Source organism: Mustela nigripes, chromosome 15 (genome assembly GCF_022355385.1).
Source record: "Mustela nigripes isolate SB6536 chromosome 15, MUSNIG.SB6536, whole genome shotgun sequence".
NCBI lineage: Eukaryota > Metazoa > Chordata > Mammalia > Carnivora > Mustelidae > Mustela > Mustela nigripes.
In genome coordinates this window covers 84,817,674-84,839,898 of record NC_081571.1, presented here as the reverse complement: position 1 = coordinate 84,839,898, position 22,225 = coordinate 84,817,674, and the positions used below count along the sequence as shown (strand labels likewise).

The window sequence follows — 22,225 nt, the reverse complement described above, 5'->3', positions numbered from 1 at the left end:
CTGTGGTGATAGGGGGGTGAAGGGGCAGCCCTCTGGAGAAGAGGCTCCAGCCATGCCTGCAGGCTGAGACCCCACCTCTGCTCTGGGTGGGGGACCCACAGCCTTTCCCCAGGCCTGGGGGCGGCCAGGACACAGGGTACTCTGCGGGCAAGGGCATGGCACACACGGGCTTCCTCCCGTCCGCCCCTCCAGGTGACCAGGCCCTGCAGCTACAGCCGGAAGTCCCACTTTGACTTCGAGGAGGAGGACGTGGACAAACTTGAGATCCGGTGAGCGAGAAGCAGGGTTTCTGGGCTCTGGCCTGGCGGCTCCAGTCTGAACCCGCCTCGTCTGTTGGTTTTCTGTGCTTCTAAAAGGAAGGGAATGCAAAGAAAGGAATTCTCCGTTTTCTGGTAATTTCAATACTAGGACATGGGGAGTTGGTTTGAAGGAAGAGCCAGGAACTTGCCAGGGGCTCGTGGGATGGCTGAAAGGACATTGACTCAGGCAAGGGACCTTCCACGAGGGGAGGCCGACGGCCTCATGCTGCCCCCCCGCACCTGGCCCTGCTGCCCCGGGGGTCCTCGTGCTGCAGGCCTGGGTGTGTGTGGTCTGCAGCAGAGCCCACCGCAGGTCCGGCTCCGTCCGTCCTGGGAGCCTTGGGGTCTCACCTCATGCCCAGCACCCGGAGCCTCAGAGACCCTAGCCGGGCATCTTTTCCCGTCGCTCTGGGCCGGGGCCGACCCTGAGGGACCCTGCAGATCTGAGCTGGTTTGTAGTCTGGTTTCCTGTGGGCTCCAGGCTTCCTGAGGCCCGTGAGGCTCCCAGGCTTCCCACTGGGAAGATGGGCTCAGGCAGGAGGCGCGTACCCGGAGGCCCTTTCCCCGACCCACTGTGGGACCCTCGGGCTCACTCTTTGTTCCTCTCGTGGCTTCGAGCACTGAGGGAGGCCCGTCTCCACACACAGGTCAGAGGTGTTTCTGCTTTAAGTCTTCCGTTACAGAGAGCCCGCGGCCAGGGGGCCCCGGCTGCGTGTCTGAAAGTGCCGGTGGCGGTCAGAGGCCATTCTAGAGGTTGGCCATGCCCCAGCCACCCTTGGACACACAAGTCTCTCTCTTGTTCAGAAACAGAAGTGTTCGTACAAGATTGGGCTTTAAATTTGAGAGCGGAGTCGTAGCTGTTGCATTTTAAGCAGACGAACCAAAAATGTTCTTAAATATTGCCCTTATCGAAAGGAAGAAAACACAGCCCGGCAGCTCTGCTACGGGGTCGCTTGACGTTCCTCCCCATGTCCCTGACACATGCATGCTCCTCTAGCAAACCCTGTACCTTCCAGACACCTGTGGCTCCCGCCTGGACCTCGGGGACCACAGAGGGCTGACGCGGCCTTCTAGAACTTTCCCTGGGACTGCCGAGGGTGGTGAGAGGGGACTGGTCTTGGACTGTCCGCTCCTGGAGTAATCGGGTGCAGGTGTTTACCATGGGGTGCGCGGACGTTTACTGCCTCGCACCGGGGACGCCGTTCCTCCCTCCGTGCTCCCGTCCTCACACACGCACAGTTGCCGTGGCCCCACATCACATGCCGCCCGGGGTACCGTCTCCCCACGCTGCTGAGAAGACAGAAGGCCCTCACCCCGACACCAGGCCCCCAGCTCCTCTCCCTGCCCCCAAGGCCCAGGGAGACCCCCGTGCCCGTGCCAGGCACATACTGTGCTGACCTCACATTTCAGACATCCCCAGTCAGTGTCGCTCCTCACAGAGACGGGGCCGTGGGACCAGGGGCTCTGATCTGCCCCAGACGCCCCTGGGGATGCTGAGGAGCGCTGCTGTCCCCTGCCCTCCCGAGGTCACCCCATACGGAGATCTGTGTACCGTTGGCTGTGTTTCAGAGTTGACCTCTGGAATGCCAGCAACTTGAAGTTTGGAGATGAGTTTCTGGGAGAGCTGAGGGTTCCACTGAATGTGCTCCGCCAGTCCAGCTGCTACGAGGCCTGGTAAGCGTCTGTGCGTGGCCCACGCCGTCCCGGTGGGTGGACAGACGGAGCTGCCGTGAGCAGGCAGAGTGTGGGGGCGCAGGTCGGCTCCCACTGGCCAGACGCCGTGGCTTGGCACATGGTCCGTACTCACTCTGGTGAGGTGACAGGGTTGCCGGTGAGAAATTGGCAGCGCACGGCTGCCATTTTGGCAGGCGGGGGCGGAGGGAATGTCACGAGAATGGTGGCCGAGGCCCTCGACAGACACAGATGTAGGGCCATGAGAGCCTTGCAGCTTTGAGGACAGGCCCGGGCAGGGAGGGCAGGCCGCGTGCTCCCGAGGGCCCGCCGCACCAGGCCTTCCCCATGGCCCGTCCTCCAGGAGTCACCTGCTGAGGAACCAGGCAAAGGTGTTCCAGGCAAACCTCCCTGCGCTCTGCCTCCTAGTCACCCAGCGCCTTTGTTTTATTTCCCCATCATTCCGTAAATCAGCAGCGACTGTCATCACTGTGACCGCAGACACCCACGATGGGGACATGGCGTGGTCACAGGCCATATGCCGCAGACCAGACCCACCACGTGGGCGGGCTTCTGTGTATTGTTCCTCAAGCAGTTTACAGTCACCGGGACACGGGAATTTTGTCTTCGATTCCGTGAGGACAGCGGGTTCTGTTCCTGCTGGGATCACTCCTAGTCCTGTCACCAAGAAGGGACAGTTACGTGGCAGCCCAGTGGATGTCCACCCAGGACCTCAGGTGGCCAGGTGCCCCTGCCCGATGCAGGGTGCCCACATCCCATGGCAGGCTGCGTGGCCCATCAGCTCAGAGCAGACAGGGTTCCCGCACGGCCTCGCAGGGTGGGACCGAAGACAGGGGTGTCCAGTGAGAAACCCCGAGGATGGGACCCCGTGCTCCGGTGGCCGGCCTGCTTCCCAGCGCCGTCAGCATCCCCTCTGCTACCGGGAGCTCTGACGCTCGTTTGCTGGAGTCACGTCAGCTGTGCTCTAGCTGTCCTTCGTTGTCCGGGGCCCGTCTCCACAGACGGAGTTCTCTTAGCTCCTTTCTCATTTCCCCCTTCTCGAACTCCTACCCCTTCCGTCCTTCTTGTGTAATCAGCCCCCAGAGGGAAGACAAGGTGGGGGCGCCCCACGACATGCACCCCGCAGGGGGTCTCTCGCCGAGAAGGGCTCTGGCGCCTGGACCCTGCGTGTTGTGGGGGTGCCGTGGGGATGACCGAGCATGCCCCCACACCCGGACCCTGTGGGGTGGGGGCTCCCACAAGAAACACCCTGCCGGGGGCCCAACAAGGGAGTGGCCAGCGCAGGGGGCAGAGAGGTGTCCAGCAGAAGTTCCTGGGGCCCCTCCTGCCTCAGACCCCGACACAGCCCGTGGCGGGCGACCAGTGCATCCTGGAGGGAACCGGCCCCTGGAGGGTGCCGCTGCCTCATGCCGCCCTTCCCTGGGTCCCACGTCTAGGTACTTCCTTCAGCCCCGAGACAACGGCAGCAAGAGCCTGAAGCCGGGGGACTTGGGGTCCCTGCGGCTGAACGTGGTGTACACTGAGGACCATGTCTTCTCATCCAACTACTACCGCCCGCTGCGGGACCTGCTGCTGAGGTCTGCAGACGTGGAGGTGCGTGAGTGTGCGGGCCCCTGCTGTGTCATGGGCCGCCTGCGGCCCCCCCGTGAGCCAGACCCTGCGGCCCTGCGGACCCCCATGGCCCTCCACGGCCGGCTGCTGACCCCAGCCCCTCTCCTCCGGCCCCCCGCCCACCTCCCAACTCCGGACCCCAGCTCCGGACCCTGGTGCCCCAGTCCCATCTGGCTCCAGCCCCCTACCCCAACCCTGCCCCTGACCTCTGAGTGCCCTGCCTCGGTCTGGCCCCGCGCCCCACCCCGGCTCAGACCCCAGCTTCAGCCCTCGGCTCCCTCACCCTTGTTCGGCTCCACCCCGTAGCCCCTCCCAGCTGCCCCCCCGCCCACCACCACCCCCACAAGGCACGGAGCCCACCTCTGGCCCTGCATATCTGGGCAGCCAGCTCCTGGTGGGTGACTCTCCCTGCTTACTGTCCCCCAAGTCTGCTCTGTGTCCAGAAATACCTGCATCTCCCTTTGCCGGAGGGACGGAGGCGTGAGCCCCACACCCCACCTGCAGTTAGAGCCCTGCGGGGACCCAGCAAGGTTCATGGTTTCGGATTTGTATGAGGTCCTGAGGTCACCGGCCTCAGTTCTAGAGGTGGAATCAGGTGGAAGAACCCCCAGGAGTGGACCCGGAGCATGTGTACAAATCAGAGGGTTGGACGTGGGCGCTAGAGAAGACGTGGTTCTTTCTTAGCTTGATGGGAGAGGCAATACAGGACAGGGTTGGGGTCTGGGCCCCGGTGTGGGGACCCTGAACCACCTACTCACTGACTGTGCCCGGCGGGGAGTGGGGGTCGGCAGCCAGCCCCCAGGGCTGGGGGGCTTGCCATGGGGTCCCACGGTCTCTCCTGTCCCACAGCCGGTGTCTGTGTCCGCCGCGCACGTCCTGGGCGAGGTCTGCAGGGAGAAGCAGGAGGCGGCCGTCCCCCTCGTGAGGTTCTTCCTGCACTACGGCCGTGTGGTGCCGTTCATCAGCGCCATTGCCAGCGCCGAGGTCCAGAGGACCCAGTGAGTGAGCCTCAGGCTCCATGACCTCCCCTCCCTGAGGGCTGCAGCCTGAGTCAGTGACCACCATGTGGTGAGGGCCGGTCTGGGCTGGTACCCTCAGCGCCGAAGAGAGTGCAGAGTTGGGACAGCAGAAGGGGCCCGTACCGGCTCAGGTTTTCTATCCGAAACACGCTGTTTCTTAAAAATGCACCTTTTCTGGGAAATCCCAAGGTGTGAGTGCAGGAAGGCGGTGGGCCAGGGCGCAGGTCGCCTCGGGGGTGACCAGAGGGTGGCAGCTTCAGTACTAGGCCCACAGCAGAAGACTGGGTCACCGCTGCCCCAGGACCTGTGCCCACTCTGCGGGGATGGGTCTGCCAAGAAGAGTCTGTCCCTGGAGCTCTGGGTTCAGAAGGACCCAGATTGCACCCGAGTGCCGAGATGGTGTGAAGCACGTCCTATTAGGCTGACCTTGGGTCTGGTCCTTAGAGGCTTGGTGTGAAACGGGCCTCACAAAGGGGTGGGGCTGTGGGTGTGGGGAGGTTGTGCTGACCGGTCGGCCGTGTACAGTAGGTGTGTCACACATGTCCACCTGGGGGGCTCAGGGTGCCCCGACACGAAACATCTGGCTGGGTCTCATTTTCCTCCCAGAACATCTGGAAGCAGGCCAAGCAGGGTCTGTCTCTGCATCCGCTGGGCGTGGGCCAAGGACACGCTCGGTGTCCGTCATCCCCTTGCTCTCCAGGACAGACTCCCTCCAACGCTGTTTTACAGGGACCCCAACACCATTTTCCGAGGAAACTCGCTGACCTCCAAGTGCATTGATGAGACGATGAAGCTGGCCGGGATGCACTACCTGCACGTGACCCTGAAGCCCGCCATAGAGGAGGTGAGTGGGGGTCCCACCCCGTGGCCCCCAAGGACGGGGCACGTCAGGGTCTCCGGCAGGCCCAGTGCTGCTGGGGAGGGGCGTAAGGGACGCTCGCTCCCCAGGACACTGCGCACGGACGGCAGGCAGCTCTGACCCCTGCCCCCGAGACGTGGCACACGGACGGCAGGCAACTGAGACCCCCTGCCCCCATGACACTGCGCGTGGACGACAGGCAGCCGTGACGCCCCCCACGACGCTGTGCGCAGACGGCAGGCAGCCGTGACCCCCTCCCCCCATGGCAGGCAGCCGAGCAGAATGGCAGCCCTGACTGAAGGACTCCTGCCACCTCCCCTCCAGCCTCACCGCAGGGACCTGCCCTGTGTGCTCCAGGATCTTTCTCATTGTCTCAAATTAAAAAAACGTTTACTTCAGAAAATTCTTCATTCTACTCAAGACAGAAAGACATGCAGAGAAACACTGGTTTTTCGGAGAACACCCCTTTCTTTCAGCTGTGGGTCCCCTGAACCCGCGTGCAGCGTTCTCTCTAGGGTCCCCTCAGCTGTGCATGGCCTCCTGGTACCGCTCACACAGGGGCAGGCGTAGCCGGGGCTCCACATGCTTCCTCCCCCCGTGGCCCCGAGCACCTTCAACCTCTGTGGGGTCCCTGAGGGGTAGCAATTACCCCAGAACAGCTTTGTCAAGTGCAGGAACGTGAGGAAGTTTAGACTCACGTGCTGGTTTGGTCCGTGGGCACAGACCTGCCAGCACTTGGGAGGAACCACCTTTTTAACCCTGATGAAACCTGGTCGCGGGCACTGATAGGGAGCAGTCTTCGAGAAGGTCCGGAATTCCTCGCAGGTCGTGGCGCACCCGTGGCCGCACTGAAGGCCCTCCTCCCCCCGCTGCCGAGGGCCTGGCTGTGGCTCCGGAGGTCGCTGCTGAGCTGGAGGCCTCCACCCACCTGGGATCCTGGACCAATGGTCACTCAGTCCTTATAAATGTACTTTTCAGATATGCCAGGGCCACAGACCCTGTGAGATTGACCCTGTGAAGCTGAAGGATGGGGAGAACCTGGAGAACAACATGGTGAGACGTTCTTGTCTGCTCAGCACTCTTCAGAGCTGGCTGCCTGGCCGCAGGGGTGGGCACGTGGCCACCCTGGGGGCTCCGTGTCTCCCTAGGCTTTGGGGTGGGGACCCTACTGGGACGCGCTCGGCGTGTCCTCCGGGGCCTGCAGCAGGGTGACCGGCCCTTTGGCTGCTGACTCCTGTGTCGTCCCTTCTCCTGGGGTGGCCGGAGCCTCCCCTCCGGGCTGGCCCGTGGCCCGGCTTCTTCTCAGCCTGGTCCGTCTTCCTGCGGCAGCAGACGTGGGTCCCAAACCCTGGCCATGTCCCCCTGTGTTCTCCTGAAGAGGGTCTATCTTTAGGACAGCCAGACTCTCTGATGGGACAGGGAGCTGTCATCTTGCATAGGGTTTCCTCAGGGTAAGTCTTTTTCATGCCTGTGAGGGAAAGAGACGGGGCTCTCTGTCGGGAAGGTGCGTTCCGGGGGATTTCGTGCCTGTCCAGTTAGTGAGATGAGCGTTGGGGAGGGAACTGCGAGGCTGGCCCCCCGCAGAGCGGCAGGGGCTCGCCCGGTGCTCGCCCCGCTGACGGCTGACCGCTATGGCCCCGTGCGCCTGCTGAGGGGACGTGTGTCTGTGACCGCCATGGCTCTCCACGGCTGCTCCCTCCCTGGTGTGCTCGACTGCCGTGGGGGCCAGCAGAGCGGCCTGGGCCACAGGGCCCTCGGGGTGACCGGGCTGCACCCCGTTGCAGGAGAACCTGCGGCAGTACGTGGACCGTATCTTCAGCGTCATCACCAAGTCGGGGGTGAGCTGCCCCACTGTCATGTGTGACATTTTTTTCTCTCTTCGAGAGGCGGCTGCCAAGCGCTTCCAGGGTGAGTCTTTGGTGTGGAAAACATCCACAGCTCCTTATGGGGAGGTCCCTTTCCCCGCCGCCAGGCTCCTCAAAGCCAAGAAAGGACGTCGCGGAGTCATGTAGACGTGGTTCCAGCTGTGGCCGCGGGGTCGGTGCCCGTGCACACACAGCATCCCTCTGCCGCCCAGCCGGGCTCCAGGTCCTGCCTGCCATGGTGCTCAGGTGGGAAGGCCGGCTGGCCAGATGTTGTCACAGTGGTTAGTTTAGGACGCAGCGGTAACTTCTGTGCATTTGGGCCCGTCCAGTCGGAGAAGCTGCCCTCCTGGCTCTTCGCAGTTCTGGCTGGAAGGTCAAGGCAGCACTCAGCACCCCACGTTGTGCATGTCTGTCTTCTGCATCTTCAAGAGAGACAGGATGACCCCTTTGTGGGCGTGGGACAGGAGGGGTCCCGGGGATGAATCGCCTTTTCAGTCGTGCCCGTTGGTTGGGGATTCATCTTGTGCAGACGTGCCCACGGGTGGAACAAAGGTGGCCTTGGGCGGCAGGTGTTAGGTTGACTGAGGCCTGGGGTCCAGCCTGAGGAGGGGGCAGTGCGGTGTCTGGGTCCCCATGCCATCCAGCAGGCCCCAACCATGGCCCTGCCGCACCCTTTCCTGAGGAGTCCGTGGGTCAGCCCAGATGTGTCCTGCTGCCTCCAGGAACTGCAGAGTCCCCTGAGCAGTCCCTGGACCCTGCCGGGGGCCCCCTCCTGCCCGCCGGTGGGGACGCCTCTCAGCTTGTCTCACCATGGAGGCTGGGCCTCACATCCGGCTCTGCGGACAGGCCCTGCTGCCTTCAAACTCATGGGCTTCAAGCTCGGGGCACGCCGGCCCTCAAACTCTCGGGGTCGCTCGGGGTCGGCGAGCCAGGGCCTGCCTGTCAGAGCCCTGTCCCCAGGAGGCGCTGAGCTATCCGTGGTGCCCAAGGGGAGAACAAGCCAGCAGGTGCGCTGGCTCGGGCCAGGCCCGGGACTCCACGCCCTCACCGGACGTCCTGTCCTGGCCGCAGACGACCTGGACGTGAGGTACACGGCTGTGAGCAGCTTCATCTTCCTGAGGTTCTTCGCACCCGCCATCCTGTCCCCCAACCTCTTCCAGCTCACGCCTCACCACACGGTAAGTGCGCATCTGCCCCGTGGATGGGCCACCCACCCTCCTGGTGGCACCCTTGCTGGGGGGGGCGAGGGGGCTGTGAACTCCTTTATCCACGAGAAGGGGGGCACCTTGGCCAAGCTGCGTCTGTTGAACACGGTTGGCCGCCATGACCAGGAACCCTCACCCCCAGCTTTAGGAGAGCGAGCACTGACGGGCTGCCGTGCATTCAGCCACATGCCATCAGCTCATGCGGCCCAAGCCCCTCAGGTCAGGCTCCGAGTGACGCACCAGCAGAGCGTGCCTGGCAGTGACTGACCTCGGCAGGAAGCTGGGGGCCCAGGGACTCAAGGGGTCCATTCCCGGCTTTGTTTCAGATGAACCCTCCAGGCCAGGGGACGGGCCAGGGAGCCCTGCCATGGGCGCCCAGGGCAGGGCGGGGAGGCTGCTCCTTTAAAGGTGCCCTCGTGCCTGCCGTCGGCAGCTGCTCCTCACCCTGCCCTGCGCGCTGGCCGACCTCCCATTGCTCGCCGGCAGCATGAGGGGGCTGGGGGCTTTTGCGTGCTGTCACCATGTTGTCGGCCGTGCAATTCTGGGTTCAATCGCAACGTTTCTGTGGAACCGAAACGAGACTTGCCTTTCTCCTTCCCCTTTGACAGGACCCACAGACGTCGAGGACGCTGACGCTCATCTCCAAGACTATTCAGACTCTTGGCAGCTTGTCCAAGTCGAAATCCGTAAGTCGCATACTTTAATCATGTCTGCTTGTCCCAGGAGAGAGTGAGGGCTCAACGCAGGGACAGGGTAAGAAGCAATAAAACCCACACGGCCCACCACCCGCCGTCTGAGCAGAGAGCACGTTCCAGCGGCTTGCAGGCTCCTCTCTGCCTTCCTGAGCCGTGAAACATTGCGTTTTGAGACTGTTTTGTCTGGGGGCACATTACTCTTAGAGACCGGGCTTGCTTTCTGAGCCTGTACTCTGCTCAGGTCCGGAGTGTGGGGATGACCGCGTACAACAAATCTTCACAAGCCAGCACCGTGTGGGATGATGTCTCTTAACAAGCAGTAAAGACACAACATCCCCCAGACCCCGCTATGCTGCAGGCAAGGCTGGGGGAAAGAGTTCAAATCCCGAGTCTTCCCTGGAGAGAAGGGGTAGGCAGGACATCGGCCAAAAGTCAAAGTCCCTGTTGGTAGGGAACGCCAGGGTCTTGCTGGGCAAGAGGGTGACTGGGGGTACCACGGAGTCACCCCTTTCAGGGCCCAGCAGTCCCCTGGGCAGATCAGAGCTCCTGTATTTGGACCAACGCACCCAGCAGGGCAGGGCCCTCGGCCGCAGGGCTCCTCGGCGGCATGGGGAGGGGGCTGTGCTCCCCTCACAACTCACTTCATTTTTCTCATGAACAAGTGGGTTTGAAACCCCGTCAGACCAACCTACGGCAGAGGGAGTCACAGGAGCACGTGGTGCGTTACCGGCTCCCAAGTGGGGGTTCAGGGGCTGCGGGGGCGTCAGCTGTGAGCCTCTGAGGTCGTCTATGCTTGGGGCAGATTTGCTGCCTGGGGCGGGCCAGGGGCTCCTCTGGGGCCTGCCTGCCGCACACCACGTCCTGCCTGGGTCCCGAGGGTCTGTCCTGGGCCTCACACCCCCCAGAACACGAGTCATGACATGCAGGTTTGAGGACATTGGGGACTGTGTGTAGCGATGTCCACAGGCGGACAGCTGGGCACGTGCCCTAGGGACTGAAGGCCAAGGCCGGCTGCACAGGGATGAGGTCAGTGGGGTGGTGTGAGGCCTCCCCTGTGCCTGGACCTGCAGGAGCCCCCAGCCCAGCTCAGCCCTCCCCTTCTGTTGTCTGGGGGGTCCCATCGTTGCCGACAAGCAGCCCCCGTGTGGGAGACGCTGGGCTGCGTGTAGGTTGCAGCAGAGCCAAGCGCGTGTGGCGTCCCGCAGCAAGCGGCCACTCCGCAGTCCGTCGGCCGGAGCCTGGATGAACAGGTCCAGGCTGACTGTGAGTTCTGCACGGACGCACCTCTGTGCGTCTGGAAACTGCAGAGCGACCTTCCGCGACACGGTGTTCGCTGCAAGCACAGCGTGGGGAGGGCTGCCCCCCGGGTGTTCCTGAGGGGTGCTCTGACGTCCACCTGTCAGGGCCCTCGCCAGCCCCCTGGTCCCAGGAGAGGCTCCCGTGCGGCAGCCTCATCGTGACCCATGTCAGCAACAGAGACCTGGAACCCAGATGTCAGCCTCCATGCTCGCTGAGGGACCCTGACCTGTTGTCAGCGTTCGGACCCTGGCTTCCGGGGTTGCGTCTGCGTGGCAGTGCCTGCTTTCGTGGCTTCCATGGGCAGTGCCCGGGCTGAGCCTGGGGCCATAGTCACACTGGCACCCCCACTTGCTGAGAGACTGCCACCGGAGCCGGTCATGATGCATGCCTCCAGGTTGTTCCCCATGGAGCATGTGCCCGAGACCCGCAGGCCTTTGCTCAGTGACCTGTCTCATTTTAGGCGAGTTTCAAGGAATCCTACATGGCTGCATTTTATGAATTCTTCAACGAGCAGAAATATGCTGATGCAGTAAAAAATGTGAGTGCGGATATCAGTTAACACGGACGGACTGCCTCCTGTCCTGACACGCTACAGTAGTTCCAGAAAATGGAGTTGAAATTCGCAGAACGTAGAGCCGGCCATTACCCACTGTTCAGAGTTCAGAGCACCATTCCCTGCGTAGTCCACAACCGCCCCCCATCCCCGAACTCTGCACCCCAAACCCCCCACGACCTCAGGACTCTCTGCACCCCAGACCCTGTGAACCCGTTGCACTTCCTCCTGTTCTGACCACCCCCTGTGGTCCCCAGACTCCCTACACCCTGGGGACGGTGGACCCCTTCCAGACTCTCCTCTTCAGAACCGTCACGAGTTTTCCCTCAGTGCTGGGCGCTGTACTTCTCTCAAAGACCGCCCTGTGTTTCTTATAAATCCCTTTCCTCACCCTTCTGGCCATCTACTCCTGGGGCCCCCACAGATGCCCGAGTCATGGAGCCAGGGCACCTGGAATCAGGGACATGGCTCATGGAGAGAATCTTTTCTGGATCCTAAAGCTTTGCTTTTTCTGTTGCGTTTAGAAACACTCACACCTACTCGCCTCTCGGGAATCATAAAAACCAGGATCCAGAAGGGGAGAAGGGAGAGGAGCTGGGGCGCACGAGGTTGGGGGAGGGAGTCCAGGCAGGTCGTGGCAGTCACACTGGGGGGGCGTCCTGGGAGGAGAGCCCTGCTGCTTCTCCTTCCTGCAGAGATGCCTGCTTGGGTCACCTGTTGACGTGCCGGTGGGCCTCCCAGGGTCACCGGAAGCCTGGCAGCCAGGCAGAGCGGTGCCTGGGGATGCAGGGGGCCTCCTCGGCAGGTGGGGGGGGTCTGCATGGAGGCTGGGCTCAGAGTTGGGCGATTCCCTCCTGGCCACAGTAGGGACACGCTTAGGACTCCCTGACTCTTGCAGAAGGACCCAGATGTCTCTCTCTCCTGGCATCAGGAAGAGACGTAGCATTCTGCTGTTTGTGTGTGAGAAGGAACATAGCCAAGCGTGCCGTCTCCCCCTTAATTGTCTGCTGTTTTTCCCACCTTAGTTTTTAGATCTGATCTCATCTTCTGGGAGAAGAGATCCCAAGAGCGTAGAGCAGCCCATCCTGCTTAAAGAAGGGTAAGGCCCGTGTCTGCTGCTGGGCCAGTGGGAGCGAGACACGGGGGCGGCACTCCTGGCCGTCTCTGCCATGAACTGGGGCATCTGTGCCCACGTGGCTGGTGACCTCTCAACACAGAGGCAGCCAGACCCTTCAGGGGCTGTCCTGGCCTGGGACATCCATGGCCTTGGCCCACATCTCTGATCCAGTAAGACTGCTCACGGGGCGAGTCTGAGACGTGGTGTTGTCTCGCCTGCTCTGTGCCTCTGCCCTGCGGGTTGTGCGAGTGGAGAAACACCTATCCATGGGAGAGAGGGGAATGAGAAGCTGACCCAGCCTTGCATGTGGGCTGGCTCACACCTGAGTTCAAGACCCTGTTCCACGCCACCAGGCCCCCCACTCCTGAAACATCTCCGGCTCCCATTACTCTGTTTTCTGGAGCACCTCTGGCCCGGGTCCGCAGGCCTGCCCACCTTCATACAGGCGTCCCTTGTTGGTATTCCCAGTGTGGGAGATGGGGAGGGGGCAGCTGCTTTGTTGGAGGTCTGATGAACCTGCTGTCCTTGCCGACTTGTGACTTAAAGTTAAACTTTTCTGGGGTGCCCGGGTGGCTCAGTAGGTTAAGCCTCTGCCTCTGGCTCAGGTTGTGATCTCAGGGTCCTGGGATTGAGCCCCACATCAGACTCTCTGCTCAGCGGGGAGCCTGTTTCCCCACCGCACGCCCCTGCCTGCCTCTCTGCCTGTTTGTGACCTCTGTCCATCAGATAAATAAATAAAACCTTTTTTTTAAAAAAAGTTAAACTTTGCAAAAGTAGAGACCTTTGCCTTTTGGTGTTTTACCCTATCACTTGGAAATATAGTGAGATGTGGTGTGGGAAGCTGCTGGCTGTATCCCAAGCCCCAACACTCACCCACAGACGTGCCCTGTTCACACAGGTTCATGATCAAGAGGGCACAGGGGCGAAAACGCTTTGGGATGAAGAATTTTAAGAAAAGATGGTTCCGCCTGACCAACCATGAGTTTACCTACCAGAGAAGCAAAGGTAACAAGAGAAACTGGGTTTTTACTGGAGTCCCATAGTTTATTCTGAGGGGCCAGAGCCTGGACTGGGGGGGCCCTGATGGGTTCGTGCCTGCTTTCCTGGATGAAACGAAGCGCGTAGAGTACGTGTCCCGGGGCGTGAGCAGTGTCTGGTCACAGGAGTGCGTGGGAGACGTCCGCCTGCGAGGTGGCCTGGGTGGGGGTGGGGAACAGGTGGGCCTGTGCCCATGGGCTCCCGGCGTGGGAGTCGGGGTCCTGCGTGGGCCGTGTCCTCTGGGTCTGAGGGGGCATAGGTCTCGGCGACACGGCACTGGGAAGTAAAATGTGGGGACAGGGCTCCTCGAGAAGGCACGTGGCCGGAAGATCGAGGTTCCCGGGAGGCAGCACCAGGTCCTGCTGCGTGAGGCCCGCTGTTCTGCGGTGTCCCCCGCAACCCCTTAAGGCGGGGAGCCTCTCGCCTGCCTTGTCATGAACCCCTTTCTGTGGCAGGAGACCAGCCTCTGTGCAGCATTCCCATCGAGAACATTCTGGCCGTGGAGAGACTGGAGGAGGAGTCCTTCAAGATGAAGAACGTGAGTGCGGCTCCGCCTCGGGGCTCTTGGGGGTTTCTCCCTCCTGCGCTCGTTGCCCTGCCAGCACCCACTGCCGCTGCTCTCCTCCTGCAGCCCCATCGCCGGGGTCCTTGCAAGCTGGCCGGAGGCAAAGAACCTGCTGGAAAGTGCTTTCCTGGCAACTCCAGAGGCCGGAGGGCCAGCTTCGGGACCGGAGGGTTTCTTTGAAACAAATTTTGATCTGGTTTGAACTTACAGGGAAGTGGCGAGAATACAGCAGGACCCTCGTGTCCCTGAACCCAGAATTGCATGTGGTTTGTCTTTGTCTGTTTGCTGAGCCACGTAAACACTCAAGTGTGCTCCCTGCAAACAAGGACGTTCTGGTGTGGAGGCAGACCCCCAGGTCCAGAGGCAGGACCCCAACACTGGTGCAGTGTCACCTCTGACCGCTGCCTGTGTAGGGACTCTCCCAGCTGCGATCCTGGCCGTCTTTGTAGCTGCTGTGTGTCCCCAGCCACGCCCCACATGGTGCATTCTCCATCCTTTTCTGGACATGGAACATTCCTCAGCCTTTCTCGGTGTTCTTGAAGCACAGAGGCCAGGTGTTGTGGGTGTCCCTCAGCTTGGGTGGCAGGTTCAGGTGCCCTCTTCTGCCTGGAATCTCGTGGAGATGACCGCATCCCCTGGGTGTGTCTTCTCGGGACGGCTTATGGTGACCGTGGGACACACGCTGAGCTATGTCCACCTCTGGCTCCTGGCCTGCCTCGTCCGGTCAGTACTTCTGGGCTCTGCCATGGAAAGCTCCGTCCCACGGAGGTTCTTCTCTTGTCTGTCAGGGCCACATCTTCTTCAGGGCTGGCGTCCCTCGCCATCAAGTGGGTATAGGACATGACAGCGTTCTTGCCCGCATTGTCAAAACACCCGTCACCGGCACACACGGGCGAGCGCAGGTGGGGTTTCCAAGGGAGACACCAGTGACCTCACCAGGTCTGATTTGGGGCGAGGCTCGGATGGGGAGGCTTCCTGTGTGTCCCCACGGAGGGTCCTGCGGGGGAGCCCGCACATCAGGTCTGCTTACTGTTTGATGCTTTTCAGAAGCACAGACCTCCAGGGACCGTCTGTGCAGCGCAGGCAAAAGCACGTGCAGGCCTCCTTGTCCCCGCACACCTTGGAGCTTAGTCGGGGAGGAAGTGCCCTGCCCCCTGCTGTGGCCGCCGTGGCTGCCATGGCCTGGGAGGGGGTTACAACTCCGGCTCAGTCTCCAGAGACACAAATGGGCTCCCGGACGTGGAAGGAGCTCGCGCGTCTCCTGTGGGGCAGGAGCTCAGACCCACCCCTGCATCCGAAGGCCTGTGCGCGTGGTCCATCTGCTGTGGCCCCAGGCCCAGCCCCCCTTCCCCGTGTCACTGGTCATTTGCTTCACTGGTTGTATCTTCCCGAGTGTTGCCAACCGCCCCCAACACCCCACGGGCTTCAGGGAGCTCAGATGTTGGAGCAGCCCTGTGTTTCCTAAGAACCTTCCTCAGACGCTGGGAACCATCCACAGTGGCCACCGCTCTAGGAGGACAGTCCTTGCACAGCGTCTCACCCCGCAGGCTCCCCTATATATGCCAGGTGTAGGGTTTAGAGGAAGGTCCCCGAGTCGGGTCTGCCTCGCAGGAGCTGACAAGGGCTCTGTCTTCCACCTCCTGTGTCAGTCTGTCTCTGCACAGCTCAGCTGTCTAGTACCCAGTAGGTGCGTATGCCACACTGTGTGGTGGGGGACACAGCGAGTTGGCTTCAGCTATGACGGGGCTGCTTCTGGCCCAGGGTCGCTGAGGAGGAAGACCGATGAGCTCACGTCTCTGTCTGGGTCAAAGATGAACATCGGTGGCCCGTGTGGGTGGCCCCTGCTGGGTAGATGGGAAGGCTGCCCCTGGCTGGACAGCCCAGCTCACACAAGGCAGTTCCCACTCAGCCTGTACTGTGCCTTCACCTGGACTACTGGAGGGGGTTTCTGGGGCAGGCAGATGGCCCTATGGCAGACGGTGTTTTCCCCGGGCCCGAGGGATGTTCGCATGTTGTGCCTGCCCAGGAGGAATGCCATCTCCTGTGTGGAGGCTGTAGCGTGGGTTGTCTGTTCCCAGGCCTGGGATTCAGCCCTCTCTAGGATGGGGGCCTGGGGCACCCAGCCCTCCCTGGGCTCTGGGCCTGTGCACCTGCTATGCCCATTCCAGGACCTCCACTGCCCCAGGACTCCCACACCTCTCATCCCCGCTGCCCCACGACCTCTGTACCTATTGGTGCTTCTGGCTGGGACTCTTCATCTTCTGCTTTTCCCACTCAGCTTACCGATGTTTTAATCATCTTTCTGACTTCAGCTGGGTCATTGACTTAAAAGGTTCTTGCCTGACTCTTCCTCCAACATACACAGACCTTACATTTTGTGTTGGTTCTTATCCTTCTTGCTGGCTGGAAGTTCATGGTGAGAGAAACTCTGTTTGGGTCACACTCTGTCCCCAGAACCTAGGGCAGTGCCTGGTATTCACGATGGTTGTTGAATGAACAATGAGAGAGAAGGCGGAGGCTGAGAAGCCTCTGAGCAAGTCACACTAACCTGGAAGGAGGAGGAAGAGCCTCCTGGTGAGATGAGGTGGGTGGGGATTTTCTGATGGACACAACAGCACATACAAAGGTCCTGAGGTCAGTGTGGGATGAGGACAAGAGCGTGGGCACGATAAGCTCTGATGTACCTTGCACAGAAGACCGCCCCAGCTTAAAAAAACCAGGAGACTCGAAGAAACATTTGTGTCCTGACCACGGTGACCACAGGAGGGGATGAACAGTGCTACTCCTTTGCTTTTGGAATAGAGCTCCCTGAGACCCCAGCACACAGAGTGCCTTGGCCAGGCTGACCAGGGGTGACCCTGCTAAGTTGTGTTAGTCCCAAGTCCCCTAGGGGGAAGGAGATTGCTCTCTCAGTTTCAGGAACAGCAGAAAGGCTTTGTGTGCTCCACAACCCCCCAGGCCTGTCCACACCCTCCCTCTGCGGCCCCGGCGCCTGTCCACACCCTCCTTCTGTGGCCCCGGGCCTGTCCGGTCCCTCGCAGGCCTGGCCACACCCACACTGAGGACCCTCGTGGCCCAGGCAGGACACCTTGCCCGGCGGTCTTTCTGACCCTGACCGCGGTCTCCCCAGATGTTTCAGGTGATCCAGCCGGAGCGAGCGCTGTATATCCAGGCCAACAACTGTGTGGAGGCCAAGGCCTGGATCGACATCCTCACCAAAGTCAGCCAGAGCAACCAGAAGCGCCTCGCCGTCTACCACCCGTCCGCCTACCTCAACGGCCACTGGCTGTGCTGTAGGGCCTCCTCGGACACGGCGGCGGGCTGCTCCCCCTGCACCGGGTAGGTCTGTGCCTCCCCCTCCCCCGAGGCCCTCCCAGCCAATGCAGGCAGAGAGGGGATCCCACAGGACCAGCCAAGGGGACGGAAATCAGCCCTGAGCTGACAGGAAGGGAGAGCAGAGTGTATTGGATGTGGATGATGGGGTGGGGGAGACGGGGACAGAGCAGCCAAGAAACACAGAAGAGAAAACAGTGGGCGTCTCCTCGTTGCGTGGGGTCTGGGTTTTTCATGGGGATTGTGGTCTGGGGCATGTGTCCCCTTAGGTGTCCAGGAACTGGTCCGCACAAAGACGGGGTCCAGAAGTCCTTCGTAAATTACTCATTCCCTCGAGCTGGGGGTCTTGGCCTCAAGGTGTTTGGAGTGAGGGGTCTTAGCATTTCTGACAACCTGCCTGCTCACTCCTCTTTTCTGTTGTGCTGGACGACTCCAAAGACACCCTCGCCCGTTTGTCCGTTACAAGGATGACATAGGCTACGTGCATTTCAAGCATGTGTGGAGTGGGGCGTGGGTGCAGGCCTAGCAAGAACAGAAGCTGGAAAAGAAGCAAAAAATAAAAAACATTTTTTGTTCTTTTTTTTCTTGGGGTCCCTTCAGTCCTTGTCTCACATCCACCCCGTGTGGCCAAGCACAGTTGTCCAGTTTGTGCACTGTACAGAGAAGTTTGGCCAAGGGGCCGCACTGGGGCTTGGCGAGCTGCACACGCACAGCTGCGTCTCCTAGGCTGTGCTCGCAATTCTTGAGGTGCCCCCATGCCAGAAAGCCTGGGCTCACCCTTGCAAAGGCCCTGTAGACTGGCAGGGGCCGTGAGCCATCATGGGTGCTCTGTCTCCCAGGGGACCTAGTGGTCCTTCGGGGCGGACAGCAGTGGGGAGGGTGCTCTGTGCTGAGGAGGACTCCCAGGAGTGGGGGCTGTCGTGTTTCTTCCAGAAGAGCCCGGAGGCCTTCCACCATCCTGCTCACGCCCCTTTAGTGTCCACAGCTGCCATCTGACACCCTCTCCCGCCCCTTCCTGCCCCACTGTGAGCTGGGCCTCCTGGGGGTCATGAGAGAATCACTCGGCCCCTTCTGAAAGCAGGCCTGGATGCGTTGAGGTTGCCCCGGGGACCTGTGAGGACACTGACCAATGCCATCTGGTGCAGGGGTGAGAGATACCCCAAAGCTCACGGGGTGGGAGCAGAAGGTCCGGCTTCGTAGCTGAAAAGGCCGGTTCCACCCAGGAGAGCTGAGTATTGTGTGCGGGGGCTGGGACCCAGCCACATCCTTGGGCCGGAGCCGCCGCAGGCTGCGGGAAGAGCCGGCACCTGGCCATCCTCACCCGGGGCGGCCCAGCAGGTCCCATGGCCCACGTGCGCCAGGGCAGCTCTTTCTGTTCCAGGTCCTTTCTTGTCACAGCAGAACGAGCGTGGCCTGTCGGCTGCTGTCTCAGCGGGTCCGTAGGCCTCCCGTCCTCCGAGCCTGTGGACAGGCCACCCTCAGGGCTTGTGAGCTGGGCCCCGGCCCCGTCAGGGATAAGTTCGCTGCGTAAGATCACTCTGACCCAGTGGGCTTCCGAAAAAGGGAATGACTGACATCATCGTTCTCTCTGTTGTGGCGTGGCGGTGCTCGGGCAGCGGCCTCCCGGCAAACATCCAGCTGGACATCGATGGGGACCGCGAGACAGAGCGCATCTACTCCCTCTTCCACTCGTATATGAGCAAACTAGAGAAGATGCAAGGTAGGCCCGGCAGCCGGCGCGCCATCTCGGCAGGTGGCAGGTGGCCGCGGAGACGCCTGCCGGGGCCACGGGGGCACCTGGAGCTTCCCGTAGAGACCCCCGGCCCTCGGAGCCCCCATGGTCTGTGCGCGTTCCCACGCGTGGGCTGAAGGGGGAGCACGTCCCGCAGGCCAGCAGATGTGGGGCATGGACTGTAGGAACAGATTCTCTGCATAATCTTACGGGGGAATTTAGCCACGACCTCTGAGCCACCAAGTTCTTGAGAAGATCTTGTGTTTAATAACCTCCCACAGCCCAGACCGCGGATTCGTTCTTCTGCCTGCCGGGGGGGCGGAGGGGGCACCTGAGTGTGTGGACGCGTGTGCGCACGTGGGACCGTGTTCCAAGCCAGAAGCGGCCGGCGTGATGTGTGCCTCCGTTGGCCACCCTCTCCTTTGTGTTCTGCGGGCGGCAGGTGACGTGGGAGTGATGGGGTTGAGATTCAGGAGAGGCGGTCGGGACGCGGAGGAGGTCCGGAAGCCCCCCCCCGAATGCGAAAGGAAGCTGAGTGGGCCTGGAATACACCGTCCTGTTCTTTCTCCTGATCTAACCCAGCAGGCTCGGGGTGGGCCTCAGCCCGGGCGGACTCCAGTCCTGCCCTGCAAGCATTCCGCCGTGAGCTGTCAGGAGCTCAGCCGCACCTGCCCTCGGGTCCCTTCCCGCAGCCTCGGGGGCCGCTTCTGGGTGCACACCCAGGCTCCAGGCCCATGCACTTGCCCACATGGTGCACATGCGCGAGCATATGCTCCTGTGCAGACCCGCACGCACCGTGCGCATGCGCACACCCACTCCGCCCCGGGGGGTCCTCCCCCAGCAAGTGTGCACACCCGGCACTTGGCTGGTTTCCTCGGGAGGCCGCATGGGAGTGGTCCTGGGGCTACAGCCGGCCTCAAGGTGGCAGCCCCTCCCCAGCACACTGAGAGGGGTGACCAGAACAGAGGATGGTCAGGAGACTTAGGGTGAAGCCACCCTGTGAGGTCCAGATTCATGAAGGAGGCTGACTGAGCCTTGCGTGGTCAGCCACTTTTCAGCGGCCTCTCTCTACACACGGTCTCCCTCTTGCTTCCAGCCTGGGGTCACCCCCCCACCAGAGGCCCCCATGACTCTGTCTCTCAGAGCCACTCTCTTCCCCCTTCGTCTGGCTGATACCTGTTTGTCTTGTGAGTGTCCTTCTCTGGGGAGCTTTTTCTAACCCTGGGTGTATCTCTGTCGTTGCCATGATGACCATCTCTGATCTGTTCACGTTGGGTGGGCTTGACCCTTTGAGAGCAGAAGCAGGTCGTTTGCCTCAGTGCCTGACTTGGAGGAGGATCGAATACCGTGTTCTGGATGACAGATGCGTGGGCAGCGGACGGCAGAGGCGTAGATGAGGGGTGACGGATGGATGGTGGACGGAGAGATGGTCGTGGTGGTGGGGGACAGGGGATGACAGATGGACGGAGGGCGGACGAGCGAGCCTCCCTCCCAGGGTGGGAATCATCTGGGTGAGCGCCGGTTCTGTCATCAGGACTGGATCTTACAGGGCCCCTCACTTGGCCTCCGCAGCGCTGACTGCCTTCAGGCCTCTGCCTGGAGTCTCGGTGCTTCTCTGAGGCTGAGAGCTTGTCCTCGGAGCATCTGGTGGTCTTGATACTCCTGCAGCTGTGCTCTTGAGCGCCGAAACCACGGGGCTTGTTTCCCCCGAGGTTGATCCTTTCCTTTTGGCGCTTGGAGGCGGCTGTGCTCGGGCTGCGTGTGCGAGAGGGGAGACTGGGTCCCCTCCACCGCCCGCATGTGGCCTGGACTCACCTGGCCCACCCTGGCTCTTCCCCCGCCCCCGCCCCCTGAAGTCTGCTGACAGTGGAACCCGGGACTTGATGCAGGGAAGGGTTAGCCTTGGTGCGGACGGGGGCCACGGGGCTGAGAGTAATGCAGGGGTGCCTTTCCAGGTGGCAGCAGGGTCCCCGCTCTGTGATGAGCCCTGGGATCACAACTTGCTTTCCCTCTGCAGAACAGGCACGAGTGCCCACTTATGAGGGCACTGGGAAGGTTAGAGGACTCCCACGGAGCACCAAGCCGTGTCCCCCACACAACCGTGGACCCACGGTCTGGCCTCGGGCCTCTTCCCCAGCCTGCGCCTCTCGGGTGCCTCCCAGCACTCACCCGCTCTGGCCACGCCCCTCAGCATCCCACGTGGGATGAGTCTGCGAGTCCCAGGCCTCAATCCAGAGACAGCTTTGGCCTCTGCCGTGAGACTACCGGGTAGCTCGTCATGTCCTCTTCCGTGACACGGGCTAACCGCCTGGGTTGGCCCAGGACCCAGCCACACAGCCCCCGTGAGGCAGGCTGCCCAGCTGCGTATCCGAGCCACCTCCCCGCACCTCCCCGTCCCCTGCTCGGGGTCCACAGGCCTCCGCAGGCCTCTGCATCTGTCCCTTCTCCGCCAGTGCCGTGCTCCACCAGCACCATGAGTCTTCGTGTCTGGTCGCTGTTGGCGAGGGTCACAGACATGTGCTTGTTCCGGGGTCATGCCTCTTGACCTGTCCGCACTGGCTGTGACAGCACAGCTCACTGGTCCTGCCAGGCCCCCGGGCAGGAGTCTCTCGGGGACACTGGTGCCCCCGCTTCCCAGAAGGGTTCATCGAGGCTCAGACACAAGTAACCTGCTCCGGGCCCAGTAGCTCCCATAAGTGGGGACTTTGGGGAGGGGTCCAGGCAGTCTGGCTCCCGAGACCCTGACCCTGCGTGTAATGTGGAGAGGGGGAGGCTGAACTCGGACCCGCTACGCACCGGGCTCCTCCCTCCTCCCTCCTCCTCTGTCTGTTCGTCCCGCACATCTATGTCGCTTGTCTTTCTTGCGTCAGATTCTCTGTTTCTGAATCTTTAACTGAATCTTCTTGGTCTTCCTTTGTGCAGACTTGTGAGTTTTTAGTCAGAATTTGAGTTCTCCTGGGTTGGAGATAAAGACAGGGGGTTGGACACTAGAACTTCTGTGGTAATGAAACAGCAGGGCAGGTGGGATGAGGGGCTCCCTAGGTCGGGCTCACCTCAGCCCAGTGCTACCCAAATGGCGTGTTTTCCCACACAGACCCCCCGCGACCCTGGAGTGGAGTGTCAAGCTCAGGGGTTTGAGGACAGGTCAGGAGGAGAGTCCAGCTCAGGGGTTTGGGGACAGGTCGGGGGAGGGTCCAGCTCAGGTGTTTTGGGGACAGGTCAGGGGGAGGGTCCAGCTCAGGGGTTTGGGGACAGGTCAGGGGGAGGGTCCAGCTCAGGGGTTTGGGGACAGGTCGGGGGGAGGGTCCAGCTCAGGGGTTTGGGGACTAGTGGGTAGATCTGA

General features: G+C 61.7%; 1 protein-coding gene across 3 annotated transcripts in view; it reads left to right on the top strand.

Moving 5' to 3' along the window:
* The window catches only part of RASA3 (RAS p21 protein activator 3), a 113,511-nt gene that overhangs the window by 88,607 nt on the left and 2,679 nt on the right, over nt 1-22,225 (top strand). For 2 of the 3 annotated variants that reach the window (XM_059377857.1, XM_059377859.1), the window contains 15 exons: nt 193-269; nt 1,869-1,973; nt 3,428-3,584; nt 4,452-4,600; nt 5,351-5,465; nt 6,459-6,533; nt 7,265-7,388; nt 8,417-8,523; nt 9,159-9,236; nt 11,005-11,082; nt 12,123-12,196; nt 13,113-13,219; nt 13,708-13,790; nt 16,948-17,156; nt 18,767-18,870. In XM_059377857.1, coding sequence (XP_059233840.1) covers nt 193-269; nt 1,869-1,973; nt 3,428-3,584; nt 4,452-4,600; nt 5,351-5,465; nt 6,459-6,533; nt 7,265-7,388; nt 8,417-8,523; nt 9,159-9,236; nt 11,005-11,082; nt 12,123-12,196; nt 13,113-13,219; nt 13,708-13,790; nt 16,948-17,156; nt 18,767-18,870 — 1,642 coding nt within the window. Of the gene's footprint in view, nt 1-192; nt 270-1,868; nt 1,974-3,427; nt 3,585-4,451; nt 4,601-5,350; nt 5,466-6,458; nt 6,534-7,264; nt 7,389-8,416; nt 8,524-9,158; nt 9,237-11,004; nt 11,083-12,122; nt 12,197-13,112; nt 13,220-13,707; nt 13,791-13,883; nt 14,248-16,947; nt 17,157-18,766; nt 18,871-22,225 lie in introns of those variants that run through there. The other variant, XM_059377858.1, reaches the window with a different exon arrangement.